Raw genomic sequence first — 16350 nt, forward strand, 5'->3', positions numbered from 1 at the left:
AATCTTAAGTAAATCTTTGCGTTGCAGTCGTCCAATCTGCTTAGATTTATAGCAATTGGCAGAGCAGTAACAGCTCTGGGATATTAATAACTATGACTATTAAAATTAATTTTCTAGCGTCAAGTCCATTTGGGGCTGTCCTGAGAGTGGGGAGTCCAGAGCCAGCGGGGGCCATTCTAAATTATACAAGAGAGAGAGAATAATAGAGGACCAGGGATTCTGCCCGCCGAGTTTCCCCCCAGGTCGTGCACTCTACAGGTTTGGGCAGCCGCGCCGCCCGCCCCAGCTCGGTATTTCCAAACAGCGCGAGACCACGGGGCCGTCAACTCGAACGGCTACTGGCGCTTGGACACCCTCTCTCAGCTTTGGCGCCGAACCTTTCGCCACCTTGTGGCCGCAACCATTGGCTGCGCGCTCGGAGGGTATACAGGTCACTCTCACGACCAAGGCTTTTCCGAATGAAGTTTCCGACTAGTTCTCAGGGAAAATTCATTTAAAAATTGAGGAGTCCCATGAAATTCAGCTAACGACATCGTAGAAGGCTCTTTTGCTAAAAAGACAGAGCAGATCTGACTCTGATTCCCCCCACGTTCCGAGGGAAGCTGCGAGGGTGGTTCCGTCCGAGGCGGGGACTCCGCCTCCCTGGGCGCCGCCATTTTGTTTGGCTCGAGGGGTGCAAGCGGCGCCTTGGGGGGTGGGGTCTCTTAGGCGCCTCACCTAACCCCGCTGCCGAGTTGTTGCTGCTCGCCGGGAGCCCTTCTCCCCGGCCAGGGGCGCGGAACCATGTACATAAAGCAGGTGAGGCCTGTGCGTCCCTCCCGCCCCTCAGGGGCTCGTGAGGACAGCTCCTGTCGGGGGTGTTGCTTCGTGCAGGGTGGCGCGGGGCGGGACGGGGACGGTGGGGGAGGGGCGCAGCTCGGGGCGCCGCTGTGGAGCCCGAGCCTCTCCGCAGGGCGCTTGCCTGAGGGAGGCGAGCTCTAGCGGAGAGAGCTGGAGGGGCTGGCGAAGTGGGCCTTTTGGAGGGAACCGGGCCCTCCCGGGTGGACGAGAAGCAGCTTGGTCCCGCGGGGCTGGCCAGCCCCCTCGCGGGCCTTTTGCGTGGCGTGTGTGAAGAGAGGGTGTCCCCGGCCTCGGGAAGCCTGTGGGGTCCAAGCTGGGTGTCAGCGAAGCCAGGGGCCTCGCTCCTCCCCGAGTTAACCGGAGACGTGAAAGGGTCCCTCCTTCCTGCAGAATGTGTAGCGTCTCCTCATTCCGTTGTTTACTTTCTGTCGGAATGGTCTTCCCGCGCTGGAGGCCACCCCGAAAATGAGCCCATTCACACTCCTTCAGAGAAGTTTCTCGGCTGGACGTGTTGGACTCTGAGCAGTCCTGTCCTGGATGGGCGACTCTTTTTTGGCCAGAGTGTGACTGAAAGGGGCGCCCAGGACCGCTGAGCCCCCGTGCATACTTGATAAGACTTTTATCCGGCCCTCTGATGGTTCGTGTTCCAGCCAGCCTTATCCAGTGTATTTGATTTTGAGCGCTCCCTAACAGGTTACTAATTATAACTTCTCCTAAGCAACACTGGCAGTGGTTACTGATATACGGGCAGTTTTAAGAAGATTTTTAAATCATTTTCCAAGATAAATTTTTCTTCTTTGACATAGAAATTTTTCTATTTGGCATTAAATGGGAAACCAGAAAGGGAAGGAGGACAAAAGGAAAATACTAGCTTAGAAGTTATTTCTTTTGGGGTGTGTTATTTCTTTCTGAAAAAAATCTCTCTTCTGTTTGTTAGGTTATTATCCAGGGTTTTCGAAGTTATAGAGATCAAACAATTGTAGACCCGTTCAGTTCAAAACATAATGTTATTGGTAAGTGTTCATGGTTCATTCTTGTCAATTTTCTGTCTACGTAGTCGTTTAAATTTGTCTACATGAGGCTTAAGGAGATAGGAATTGTCTTAATATTACATAAATTTATATGGTTTTTTTTTCTGTGTGAATACTTTTATCTGCACTGATGAAATTGCTTCCTTTTTACGTTTAAAAATACTTGGGTAAGACAGAGTATTCATTTTTATTTGGTAGCCTTGTGTGTATGTGTTTTAATAGATTTAAGTTTATAGTGAATGGCACTAAATTTAGCATTTCAGCTATTCTTGGTATGTCATTTCCTACTTTAAAAATGGTCACTATTGCCTTATTTCAAAGATGACCATTCTTTAGTCACAAATTAGGTTGTTCTAAGATTATTTTTTTTTCCTATTATAATGTCCAAGGACAGACCATGCAGCTTGGTAGGAAAAGCATAAACTTTGGATCATGGCAGAATGGGATTCAAATCCCAGTTCTGCTATGTATTCTTCAGACTTCCTGATGCTTCAGTTTTCTCACTTGGAAAGTGGAAATAATGATACATGTTTCTTATGGCTGTTGGGAACATTAAATGAGAAAGCAATAATGTGAGGATAAGGGGGCTAATGGTGATTGTCCTTCAACATAATAGTTAATATATAGGTTCTACAGATGATAGTGATACAGACAGCAAGTGTTTTCTGACCATCTGCTGAGTTTTTAAAGAACAGATTAAATGAGTGCTTCTAGACACCAGAAAGGAGAAGGCAATGGCACCCCACTCCAGTACTCTCGCCTGGAAAATCCCATGGACAGAGGAGCCTGGTAGGCTGCAGTCCATGGGGTCACTAAGAGTCAGACACGGCTGAGCGACTTCACTTTCAGTTTTCACTTTCATGCATTGGAGAAGGAAATGGCAACCCATTCCAGTATTCTTGCCTGGAGAATCCCAGGGACAGGGGAGCCTGTTGGGCTGCCATCTATGGGGTCGTACAGAGTCGGACACAACTGAAGCGACTTAGCAGCAGCAGCAGCAGCAGACACCAGAAAAGTATAGAATCGCTATCAACATAGATTTCAGCTATACAGTGTCCTAGTTGGCTTGGTCTGCCACAACAAAATATCATAGACTAGATGGGTTAAACAACAGGGATTTATTTTTTCACTGCTCTGGAGAACCTTTGTTTGAACCTCTCCCTCTTGAAAGAGCCATAGTCCTACCATAAAGGCCTCACTCCTAACCTCATGTAAATTACCTCCCAAAGACCCCCTTATCTCCAAAAAGCTTCACACAGTGGGGTTAGGGCTTTAACATGAATTGGGGGTCAGGGAGAGTATGTACCATGGAGTCCATAGCTTGAGGTGAGGTTAAGATTCATACTGTTGACTAAAAAAAATGCATGAGTTGGGAATTAAGTTTTATTTGGGGCAAAATGAGGACTGCAGCCCAGGAGATAAGCACCTCAGATAACTCTGAGAGACTGCTCCAAAGAGGCAGTGGGGGAAGGTCAGTCTCTTAAGATTTTGGTGAGGGGGAAGTTCAGTGCATTCAAGCCTTTTGGTGGTTATTCAGTCGCTAGATTGTGTCTGACTCTTTGTGACCCCATGGAGTGCAGCATGCCAGCCTTCCCTGTCCTTTACCATCTCCCGGAGTTTGCTCCGACTCATGTCCATCGAGTTGGTGATGCGGTCCAACCATCTCATTTCTGTCACCCGCTTCTCCTCCTGCCTTCAATCTTTCCCGGCATCAGGGTCTTTTCTAATAAGTTGGCCGTTCTCATCAGGTGGCCAAAGTATTGGAGCTTCAGCTTCAACATCAGTCCTTACAGTAAGTATTCAGGATTGATTTTCTTTAGGATTGACTGGTTTGATCTCCTTGCAGTACAAGGGACTCCCAAGAGTCTTCTCCAACACCACAGTTCAAAAGCATCAATTCTTGGTGCTCAGCCTTGTTTATGGTCCAACTCTCACATCCGTACACGACTACTGAAAAAACCATAGCTTTGACTAGGCAGACCTTTGTAGGCAAAGTAATGTCTGCTTTTTAATATGCTGTCTAGGTTAGTCATAGCTTTTCTTCCAAGAAGCAAGCGTCTTTTAATTTCATGGCTGCAGTCACCATCTGCAGTGATTTTGGAGCCCCAAAAAATAGTCTCACAGTTTCCATTATTTCTCCATCTATTTGCCATGAAAAGATGGGACCGGATGCCATGGTCGTCGTTTTTTGAATGTTGAGTATTAAGCCAGCTTTTTCACTCTCCTCTTTCACCTTCAGCAAGAGGCTCTTCAGTTCCTCTTCGCTTTCTGCCATAAGGGTGGTATATCATCTGCATATCTGAGGTGATTGATATTTCTCGCGGCAATCTTGATTCCAGCCTGTGCTTCATCCAGCCCAGCATTTCTCATGATGTACTCTGCATATAAGTTAAATAAGCAGGGTGAAAATGTACAGCCTTGATGCACTCCTTTCCCTATTTTGAACCAGTCCATTGTTCCATGTTGAGTTCTAACTCTTCTAACAGGTTTCTCTGGAGGCAGGTAAGGTGGTCTGGTAGTCTCATCAGAAGAAGAATTTTCCACAGTTTATTGTGATCCACACAGTCAAAGGCTTTAGCGTAGTCAGTGAAGCAGAGGTGGATATTTTTTTGGAACTCTCTTGCTTTTCTTTGATCCAGTGGACGTTGGCAATTTGATCTCTGGTTCCTCTGCCTTTTCTAAATCCAGCTTGAACATCTAGGAGTTCTCTGTTCAGGAGAACTGAAACCTTGCTTGGAGAATTTTGAACATTACTTTGCAAGCGCTTACTTGACACAAAGTTTTCTGCTAGTCAAGAGGAGAGAATGTCATCATGAAGGGATTTAGTTATTTTCTAGATCTGAAGAGATGCAGGGAGTGGGATCATGAAATCAGTTCCTGAAAATATCTATCTGAAGACCTGTTGCACCAGTTTCCCTGGTGGGAAAGTGAGAGTGTGCACAGTGCCTGACTCTCCACCCTGAATTCAGCTGGGGGCGGGGGGGGGGTGGCGCTGGGGGGGTGCTGCTGAAGGCCAGCAGCTGCAGCAGCACAGGGTTCAATCTCTGCAGAGGCAAATGGCAAATGCCCTTGTTGTTCTGTTGCTGGTAAATGCTCTTGACAAGTGCCAGTTTAGTTGACAACACAAAAATAAGGGTGAACAGTGAATACTGATGTTCCCAGAGAAACTTTTGAGACTCATATTTTATTTTGAAATAAATAATAAGATTTAAAAATTGAGGGCATGAAAAAGCCTGCCTTTGAAACATCAGTTGCAGCTTTGTAGTTGGTAATAAAAACATACTTTTCCTTCTGCCTTAACCTACTGAAAAATCATTAATTAGTGTGCTATAAGAATAGATTGATTGTACTAGAGTTTTACTTACATTTTGATTATAACCGTCTTCTGATTTTCATCAATCAGAAAATCTTTAGAAATGGAGAAACGTGAATAATTACTAGATTTAGATTATTTCCTTAACTCATAAATTAGAAGTGGTTAAATATCTTAAATATCAGTTTTACACAGTTATAGTTTCTCTTTGGTATCTTGGATGTGACTAAAACTTGTTTATCAAATCTTAGTCTTTTTGCATATAACCTAAGCATATCCCTAGATTACTTGTAATACAGTGTAAATGCTGTGTAAATAGCTGTAAATACAATGTACATCATGTGTAAATAGTTGCCAGCTTGTGGCAAATTCTGGTTTGTTTTTGAAACTTTCTGAAAACCCCCAGTCTATGGTTGATTAAATCCTTGGGTCTGGAACCCAGTGGAGGACTAATTTTATCCCTGGTGGCTTAGAGGGTAAAGCGTCTGACTGCAATGAGGGAGACCCCGCTTCGATCCCTGGGTCAGGAAGATCCCCTGGAGAAGGAAATGGAAATCCACTCCAGTGCTCTTGCCTGGAAAATCCCATGGACCGGGGAGCCTGGTCGGCTACAGTCCATGGGGTCACAAAGAGTCGGACAGGACTGAGCGACGACATGTTTGGTTGGTTGGTTGGTTGTTCTTGACATTTCAACATTTCAATCGTTTTGGTTTTGTAAAATGATGGCCATCATTACCTAGAATGATTAAATTATATCTGTAGGGCCTCTTCAGTTTAGTTCAGTTCAGTCACTCAGTCGTGTCTGACTCTTTTCGACCCCATGAATCGCAGCACATCAGGCATCCCTGTCCATCACCAACTCCCGGAGTTCACTCAGACTCGAGTCCATCGAGTCAGTGATGTCATCCAGCCATCTCATCCTCTGTCGTCCCCTTCTCCTCCTGCCCCCAATCCCTCCCAGCATCAGAGTCTTTTCCAGTGAGTCAACTCTTCGCTTGAGGTGGCCAAAGTACTGGAGTTTCAGCTTCAGCATCATTCCCTCCAAAGAAATCCCAGGGCTGATCTCCTTCAGAATGGACTGGTTGGATCTCCCTGCAGTCCAAGGGACTCTCAAGAGTCTTCTCCCAACACCACAGTTCAAAAGCATCAATTCTTCTGGTAGGGCCTCTTACCAGGTAGCTATTTTACTACTTTGGTTGAAACATTAGGATTGTTAATAGTCACAGTTACAAAGGAAATTATCTAAATGTTCTTTTGTTTAACTGAAAAAAAAATGATATTGTTTAATGTATTTTAAAAACAAGTCTGGACTTCCTGGCAGTCCAGTGGTTGAGACTTCACCTTCCAGTACACAAGGTGCAGGTTCAATCCCTGGTCCAGGAGCAAAGATCCCCATGCCTCATGGTCACAAAAGCATAAAGCAGAAATAATATTGTAACAAATTTAATAAAGACTTTAAAAACAGTCCACATCAAAAAAAAAACTTAAAAAATAAAAACAAGTCCGTTAATCATGTAAGAAAGACTGAAAGTAATATACACTGAGATTGATCCTAAACATATCTTTTGAAAGCATACCACTTTGTTTAATGATTTTTGACCCTTAGAAAAATAATGATTTGAAGGCAGGGAGAACCTCGTGTGCTGATACTTGTTTGATGTTTAAATGTAATAACCATAAACCTTTTTAAGGTTATATTTATCCCTATCCTTCTAACAAAAGAAATATACGTGACTTTGTAGAACATAAAGAGCATAGAAGCTAAAAGGAAAAAAATTTAAACTGTAGTCCCTCTACCCAGAGATAGCTATTTCCTGTTAATGACCTATACTTGTGTTAGTCCCCTGCTTTGCTGGAAAACAGAGCCCCAAGCCTGCTTAGCTGCTAGGGCCTTAATGGGAGAGTGCAGTTTGAGGGCAAGAGTGAGGGGAGAAGGTCATACCTTTACAAAGAAGATATATCCTGGTTTGTGGTCACATTGGATCACTTCTAGACAGATTTTGTGAAGCCATCTTAGTAGAGTTATCAATGTCAGTAAATTTAGCATCAATGCAGTAATCATTTATTTTTATTTTCTATTTATGTTGACTGACCGAGAAATGTGCTTTATAACATTTCCCCCCACCCCAGTACAGGATTTAATTTAGGATCAGGCGTTGCATTTAGTTGTCACGTCTCTCTATTCTCATTTATTCTGGGTCGTTTCCACAGCCTTTGTCTTTTACAATGTTGGTTTTGAGAAATACTACGTAAATGATGTGTCCTTTTTCAGGGTATTCCACATGTAGGCGCACGATCTCCCTCTGCTGCTTATTGATGATTATACTTTTGATCAGTAAAGAGTGTGTCATTTTTCCACTATAGTAGTGTTTTTTCCTTTGCAACTGATAAATAATGTGGAGAGATTTGGGGACCATGCAAATACTGTGTTCCTTATCAAAATTCCCCCTTAGATTTAGTATTCATCAATAATTCTTGCCTTTATTCTGGTAGTTACAGGATGATGATATTCTATTTCCAGCACTCCTCTCAACATTTACCCTTTGTTATTTTACTATAATCAGGCATCCATTCTCCTTAGTTGTTTATTTTTTTACTTTCAGTATGGACTCATGAATTATTCTCCTCCACTTCCACCCAAGTCCTAATTTATAATTCATCTAATTGTTTTAGTGCTCAAATTATCCTAGATTTCCCTAGTAGAAGACCCCCTTCAAGTTGGCCTGTGTCTGTTGTATGCCTTTTTTTTTTTTTAAAGCACTTCATTATTTTCTGATCTCTTTAGAATTTACTCTGGATTAAGATAATGACTTTGGGGCTAAATTGTTCAGGATATTGGTCAAGATAGAGAGTAACATAGTTGTTCATGACTCTTAATGAAAATGCTGCTGAACAGAAAAGTTCAAATAAATTCATTATACCTGATGCATTTGATTTTCTTTTATGTATAGAATTGCTTATTTCTGAATTCAGGTAGTAAAACAAGTGCCTTATAGTTGTCTGTATTTTTGTGATTCTGAGAGACTCTACTTGATGTATAGGGCTGATCAGAAAACTGTTTTAACATGGAAATGGTTTGAGAATTTTTAATGACTGTTTAAGTATTTTAAAATTTTAGCATGTGAATCTTTAAATTGTTAGATGTATTATATACAATTAAAATAGAATTACATGTCCATTGTAATGAAGACCAGGTAATATGTTTAGTTATTCCTGTTAATTTTAAACTATTGAGAAAGAGCAAAAAAGTAAACAATGAAATAAATTTCTTTAAGAAAAAAACTGAAGATGATACAAAAACTGTACTCATTTGGTAATTAAAGCTGTTTTATTATTTGCTGTTCACTGTTCTGTTGTATTTAAGTTTTAAAATGTTTGTTAGAAAATAGGATTTTATATCTTTGAATACTTTCAGTTTAAAATTTTACTGTTTTTTACACAAAATAACATACTTTTTGAAATTTTACAGTGGGCAGAAATGGATCTGGAAAAAGTAACTTTTTTTATGGTAGGTATTATATTTTGAATTCTAAATATAATAAGACCTAGGTATCTTAAGGTAGTCTATCTGAGGTTATGTCTGCATGAAACAGAAGAAATACTTCTTCAAACATGATTGAAATTTAATGTAGAGGGTTTAGAGTGTAAGAATCTGAGCTCTGCACTAGTGGCTAATTAGCCATGTGAGATGATGCAAAACAACTTCTCAAAGTAGTCTTTCACTTTAAAAACAGGTATTTACCCTGCCTACCTTAGATGAGTTGTGAGAATCAAACGAGATTTATGTATAGAAGTGCTTTCTAAACTTCAGTGCCATATATAAATGTTGTAAATGCAGAAAGAGAGAGAAAGAATATAAGTGCAGTAGAATAGTTAATATTGTTATGGGAAATAGCTTGTCTGTTTCATCTAAATTATTTTAATAAAAGATGGAGGAGTATAAAAAACTGTAGACTCAACAAAGACAGTTGTCAGAAGGTAGTAAATAGAACTTTGAAAACTAGCTCTTAAAATGCATTTAAGAATAGTAATGCCTGTGTTAAATTCTTTGGAGAGGAGAAATATTTTAACAGATTTGGACTATATAGAGTAGGTTGAAGAATTTTTGAACGTCTTAGTTGAGTGGTGCTTGAGGAAAAAGGGAGCATTAGTAATAGTAGAGGTTCTGTCCCTTCTCTGCTCACAGCTCTAAAGGGCACTCTGTATCCCATCAGTAGTTGTAATTTGGGGATGGTGAGAAGAGTAGGATTGGAGTGGAAGTATTTCATAATCTCTAGGAGTGTGAATTTGTCTCCTCCAAGGTGATTATAAAAGAAAACCAATCCCCACCATCACCCCCAACATACATATTCATATACACACACTCAGTCTTCTAGAGTGTCAAAAGTCTCTCGGGTGGACTGGGAATACAAAAGTTGAGTAAAGAGTTAAATTTCTAGGAGAGGGTCGTCCAGTTAGGCATTCTGAGGCAGTGGCATGAATGACACCTTCTTATTTATAGAAGACAAAAAGCATTGTAAGTACTGCAGCAGAGAGTGGAAATCTGAAGCGTTTCCCGGTATTTCCTACTTAGTTCTGTTTCTTTTGACAAAGTATCCAATTAACGATATTATAGGAATATATCCTATTTTGTTAAATATTTTAATTTATATCACTTATATGTAGTGGATAAAAGCAAATATAGCATGAAACCTGAACAGGTATACTCTGATCAAGTCACACCTTAGTTCTACTTGTCTTTTTGTGTATTTCACTGTTTTTATTTTCTTACATTAAATGTTTTAGTGAAAGCGTGTTAATATTTTTCTAATATCATCATTTCGTAGGTGATTAATCTGTACAGGCAAATTTTTTGCATTCCTTTTGTCTATATGAAACAGTTAATCTGTATTGTTTATTACCTGATAGAAACACTGTGTTCTCTGAAGGTATGGGAGATTATAACTAAAGCATAAATCTTTTTAAAATCTTTTTTAGATTGTACTAATAGTTGTTTTTATGTTTCTAGCAATTCAGTTTGTTCTCAGTGATGAGTTTAGTCATCTTCGTCCGGAACAGCGATTGGCTTTGTTACATGTGAGTGAGACTGCTTTAAAACATTACCGGTTTTAAGTACTTCTAAAAATACATTGTCAGTTCCGCTAAACAAAATTATTTTTTCAAGTTTCAGATCTTTTGTGAACATGGCACCATATGTTTCTTATGTTTATTGTTCTGTAATTGTGAAATTTAGTGTACTATATTAATGCAGGATAAAGGCTTAATTTTTATATGATGGTTAAAAAAATTTTAGGAGTTCCCTATGGGTGGATATATCTTCCATATAAATATAAATTATATATTTAAAGAGTATGGCCTGGTAAGGGTCTGGAATCTGGTTTGCTGAGGAGAAAAACGAGTTAGGTTGGGGATTAGAAAGTTTGAGACTCAATCAAGTTAATATGGAGCCACAGAAAAGCAACCATTACAAACTTAACCACATAAAATTATTTTTAGCCATATTTGTACTTAAATGGTAACATTATTTTCCAGTAAGAAAGTATGTTTATAGTAATGAAAATTGTTAGAGTTTTCATTAAATTATAAATAGTAAATACTTTTAAGGTAAGAAAGTATAAAAGTCTGTGATAAAATGGTGTACCTTATCTGTCTTATTTAAATATAGCTTATAATTACTTTTAAGACCAGAAAGCAGGATTCTTCTATGTATATACACAGTATCTCTCAGACTTAAAAAAGTTCTTTTCTAACCATTATCCCCCACTACCCCTGCCCACTCTTTTTTCTGGTTGTGCCATGTGGCTTGCAGGATCTTAATTCCTCAACCAGGGATTGAACCAAGGCCACGGTAGTGAAAGCACCAAGTCCTAACCACAGGACTGGCAAGGAATTCCTTCCTCCCACTCTTAAATTTTAATTTTAATTTTTTTATTTGAATTTTTAGTCTGGTAATCAGGATTGATTGCCTATAAGCAAATCTCTGTTTAGGTTTCTCAGATGAGCATAAAAAGAATAGTTTCTTTAGGTGTTATTCTTTGTTGTATTGAACTACTTCATAACAGTTTTCACAATCTAGAAATTATCTGGGCTTGGTAAGTATCTGGGTCACAAATTGATCAAAATCTGATATGTTAAATGTGTATGTTTTCATAGCAGATTTAAAATTATACAGAATATCTCAAATGTTTAAAAAGACAGTTCCAGTAATTATATGCTTTGTTAGGGTTCCTTTCTAACATTAAGATGAATCTGTAAGAGAAAGGCTCAAAGTTTTATGTATTAGCAAATAGGTAAAATTGGGTGGCTATGGGGTCTTGTGCTCAAATGAAGTGGTATGTAGAATAAAACCTATTTACATCTAACTTTGACATCTTTTGCATAGTTCTCATTTTTTAAATTCTCAAAGTCTGTTTGGAGGAGAAAAAGAAAGCTCTGTGGTTGAGTATTGTTATCCTAATCCGGTGTCTGCTGCTTTGGCAAGAGGATTTTCTCAGTACAGTTCAGTCGCTCAGTTGTGTCCAACTCTGCAACCCCATGGAGTGCAGCATGCCAGGCTTTCCTATCCATCATCAACTCCCGGAACTTGCTCAGACTCGGGTCCATCGAGATCGTGATGCCATCCAACCATCTCAATCCTCTGTTGTCCCCTTCTCCTGCCTTCAGTCTTGCCCAGCATCAATCAGGGTCTTTTCTAAAGAGTCAGTTGTTCACATCAGGTGGCCAGAGTATTGGCGCTTCAGCTTCAGTATCAGTCCTTCCAATGAATATTCAGGACTGATTTCCTTTGGGATTGACTGGTTTGATATCCTTGCAGTCCAAGGGACTCTTGAGAGTCTTCTCCAATGCCACAGTTCAAAAACATCAATTCTTCAGTGCTCAGCTTTCTTTACAGTCCAACTCTCACATCCATACATGACTACTGGAAAAACTATAGCTTTAACTAGATGGACTTTTGTTAGCAAAGTAATGTCTCTGCTTTTTAATATGCTGTCTAGATTAGTCATAGCTTTTCTTCCAAGGAATGGCTGCAGTCACCATCTGCAGCGATTTTGGAGCCCAAGAAAATAGTCTGTCACTGTTTCCATTGTTTTCCCATCTGCTTGCCATGAAGTAATGGGACCAATGCCATGATCTTCGTTTTTTGAATGTTGACCTTTAAGCCAACTTTTTCACTCTCCTTAACTTTCATCAAGAGGCTCTTTAGCTCTTCTTCGCTTTCTGTCATAAGGGTGGTGTCATCACGTATCTGAGGTTATTGATATTTCTCCCGGCAATCTTGATTCCAGGTTGTGCTTCATCCGTCCGGCATTTTGCATGATGTACTCTGCACATAAGTTAAATAAGCAGGTTGATAATATATAGCCTTGACTTATTCCTTTCCCGATTTGGAACCAGTCTGTTGTTCCATGTCCGGTTCCAACTGTTGCTTCTGACATGCATACAGATTTCTCAGGAGGCAGGTCAGGTGGTCTGTTATTTCCCATCTCTTTAAGAATTTTCACAGTTCGTTGTGATCCACGCAGTCAAAGGCTTTGGTGTAATGAATAAAGCAGAAGTAGGTGTTTTTCTGGAGCTCTCTTGCTTTTTCTGTGATCCAGTGGACGTTGACAGTATGATGTCTGATTCCTCTGCCTTTTCTAAAGCCAGCTTGAACATCTGGAAATTCTAGATTCATGTACTATTGAAGCCTGGCTTGGGGAATTTTGAGCATTACTTTGCTAGCATGTGAGATGAATCCAATTGTGTAGTAGTTTGAGCATTCTCTGGCATTGCCTTTCTTTGGGATTGGATGAAAACTGACCTTTTCCAGTCCTGTGGCCACTGCTGAGTTTTCCAAATTTGCTGGTATATCCAGTGCAGCACTTTCACAGCATCATCTTTTAGGATTTGAAATAGCTCAGCTGGAATTCTGTCACCTCCACTAGCTTTGTTCATAGTGATGCTTCCTAAGGCCCACTTGAGTTCACACTCCAGGATGTCTGGCTCTCGGTAGGTGATGACACCATCGTGGTTATCTGGATCATGAAAATCTTTTTTGTATAGTTCTTTCATGTATTCTTGCCACCTCTTAATATCTTCTGCTTCTGTTACATTCATACCATTTCTGTCCTTCATTGTGCCCATCTTTGCATGAAAAGTTCCTTTGGTATCTCTGATTTTCTTGAAGAGATCTCTAGTCTTTCCCATTCTATTGTTTTCCTCTATTTCTTTGCATTGATCACTTCGGAAGACTTTCTTACCTCCTTGCTATTCTTTAGAACTCTGCATTCAGATGGGTATATCTTTCCTTTTCTCCTTTGCCTTTTGCTTCTCTTCTTTTCACAGCTATTTGTAAGGCCTCCTCAGACAACCATTTTGCCTTTTTGCATTTTGTCTTCTTGGGGATGGTCTTGATCATTGCCTCCTATACAATGTCATGAACCTCCATCCATAGTTCTTAAGGCACTCTGTCTATCAAATCTAATCCCTTGAATCTGTTTGTCACTTCCACTATATAATCATAAGGGATTTGATTTAGGTCAGACCTGGATGGTCTGGTGGTTTTCCCTACTTTAGTCAATTTAAGTCTGAATTTTTAATAAGGAATTATGATCTGAGCCATGGTCAGCTCCCAGTCTTGTTTTTGCTGACTGTATAGAGTTTCTCCATCTTCTGTTGCAAAAATATAATCCATCTGATTTCTGTATTGACCATCTGGTGATGTCCATGTGTAGAGTCTTCTCGTGTTGTTGGAAGAGGGTGTTTGCTATGACCAGTGTGTTCTCTTGGCAAAACTCTGTTAGCCTTTGCCCAGCTTCATTTTGTACTCCCAAGGCCAAACTTGCCTTTTACTTCAGGTATCTCTTGACTTCCTACTTTTGCATTCCAGTCCCCCATAATGAAAAGGACCTCATTTTTGGGGTGTTAGTTCTAGAAGGTCTTGTAGGCCTTCAAAAATCATATAACTTCAGCTTCTTTGGCGTTAGTGGTTGGGGCATAGACTGGATTGCTGTGATATTCTCATCTGATAGAAATTTTCCTCCATTGAATCAGGCTTGTTACCTGCACTAAACTTTAAAAGTATTTAAAGAATATGAAAATACCATTTAAATAACATTAATTTTTTCTTGTGTTTTAGGAGGGTACTGGTCCTCGTGTTATTTCTGCTTTTGTGGAGATTATTTTTGACAATTCAGACAACCGGTTACCGGTGAGTAACTGTTTTTTTCTTTTCAGTAATAATGTTGAGAATTTTATTGATGCAGCTGACTTTTTTTCATGCTTTGAAACTTTTATTTATAGCTGTACTTAGGCTTTTATGATTTATGTGTGTTAGTCACTCAGTTGTGTCCAACTCTTTGTGAGTCCCTGGACTATAGCCTTCCAGGCTCCTCTGTCCATGGAATTCTCCAGACAAGAATATTGGAGTGGGTTGCCATGCCCTTCTCCAGGGGATCTTCCCAACACAGGGATCGAACCCAGGTTTCCTGCATTGAAGGCAGATTCTTTACTGTTTTAGCTACCCAGGAAGGCTTTTATGATTAGTTTATACTAAAATAGCTATAGCTTACATACTAACTTTATCTTAAAGTTTTGGATATTCTGGTAAACAAGTGGGAATGTGCAAGCTGTTGTAAAAAAAGGTCTCTACTGAAAAAAAAAAAAAAGGTCTTTGTCATGGAATTGAGTATTCATAGCATATCTTTCTTGGAGAAGGCAATGGCAACCCACCCCAGTACGCTTGGCCTGGAAAATCCCATGGGCGGAGGAGCCTGGTAGGCTGCAGTCCATGGGGTCACTAAGAGTTGGGCATGACTGAGTGACTTCACTTTCACTTTTCACTTTTCTGCATTGGAGAAGGAAATGGCAACCCACTCCAGTGTACTTGCCTGGAAAATCCCAGGGATGGGGGAACCTGGTGGGCTGCTTTCGATGGCGTCTCACAGAGTCGGACACGACTGAAGCGACTTAGCAGCAGCAGCAGCAGCCGCATATCTTTAGTGAGATAATTGAAGTTTCAAAATAACTGCTATGGTGATGGACACTAAAATGACCCTATTAACTGAAATGTTTCCAAAACATTTACTGTTAGATTTGTGTTTGAGCATTTATGTTTTTTTCTTAGATCGACAAAGAGGAAGTTTCACTTCGGAGAGTTATCGGTGCCAAAAAGGATCAGTATTTTTTAGATAAGAAAATGGTCACGTAAGCATTTTTATGCTTATAATTTTTATACAAAAGAGTAAAAGTATTTTACTTAGCTCATATATGAGGTACTTTTGTCTCGTGTTCAGCAAATCATTATTTAAAGTTCAAGCATAAGAATCAGAAGATTCCCTGAGGCTGATATAAATGATATTTAATGACTGTTCTGTAGTTCTTCATGCTCCCTAACTCAAGGGTTAGTGTATTCTTTGCTTATTGTTAGATTGTTATATATTTGAAAAAATTTTTAATTGTTTATCAACAGGAAAAATGATGTGATGAATCTCCTTGAAAGTGCTGGTTTTTCTCGAAGCAATCCTTATTATATTGTTAAACAAGGAAAGGTAAAAAATGTGTATCTTTTTAAATGGAATTTGTTTTCTGATTATATTCATTGAATGATGAATTTGATTTCATTCTAGTGGTTAAATTCGGGTGAAAATGGACCTTACTATCTTCTGTTTCCACTGATTTATTTTGCACTGGAGTTTGTATTAATAATACCTTTTTTGTGGCCATAAAGTGCAAAACAGATCCATTGCATAGTGGGATAAAAGTATTTCAGCAGAATTATTTAAGCGGATCATGTTTTCTTAGTGATCTGCAGATATTTTTGGTTTGTAGAAGTTAAGAATATTGTAGAAACTTTATAAAAATTACATTTGAAAAAAGTTACTTTCTGAAATTAATACTCTCTCTGTTAGTATAACACACTAGAAAGCTTACATTACCAGAAATCTGCCATAATGCTACATGTTATTTTCCCTCAATCGAACATATTTTTTACAGTTTTTAGGAGTTATATACTTTAGCTGATTGTTCTACTATTTCCTCATATATTTTAACTATATATATCTAAAATAATTTATTTTTCTGAGAACATACCCTGCAGTGTCCTAATAGTTACCTGTTGTGCTGTTTTGGACTAGGGGAGAATCCTTTTAAAATGTCCACTTCTTATTTCATGTTGGAGGCGTTTTT

General features: G+C 39.5%; 1 protein-coding gene across 1 annotated transcript in view; it reads left to right on the forward strand.

Annotated features, from left to right (window-relative positions):
- Window positions 1-617: 617 nt before the first annotated feature.
- SMC3 (structural maintenance of chromosomes 3) overlaps window positions 618-16350 on the forward strand; it is a 38592-nt gene continuing 22859 nt past the window's right edge. The window contains exons 1-7 of the mRNA XM_040254416.1: window positions 618-798; window positions 1778-1853; window positions 8654-8692; window positions 10193-10260; window positions 14303-14374; window positions 15290-15369; window positions 15635-15713. Coding sequence (XP_040110350.1) covers window positions 784-798; window positions 1778-1853; window positions 8654-8692; window positions 10193-10260; window positions 14303-14374; window positions 15290-15369; window positions 15635-15713 — 429 coding nt within the window. The 5' untranslated portion in view covers window positions 618-783. The remainder of the gene's footprint in view (window positions 799-1777; window positions 1854-8653; window positions 8693-10192; window positions 10261-14302; window positions 14375-15289; window positions 15370-15634; window positions 15714-16350) is intronic.

This window comes from Oryx dammah, unplaced genomic scaffold, assembly GCF_014754425.2.
Source record: "Oryx dammah isolate SB20612 unplaced genomic scaffold, SCBI_Odam_1.1 HiC_scaffold_14, whole genome shotgun sequence".
NCBI classification, from domain to species: Eukaryota; Metazoa; Chordata; class Mammalia; order Artiodactyla; family Bovidae; genus Oryx; species Oryx dammah.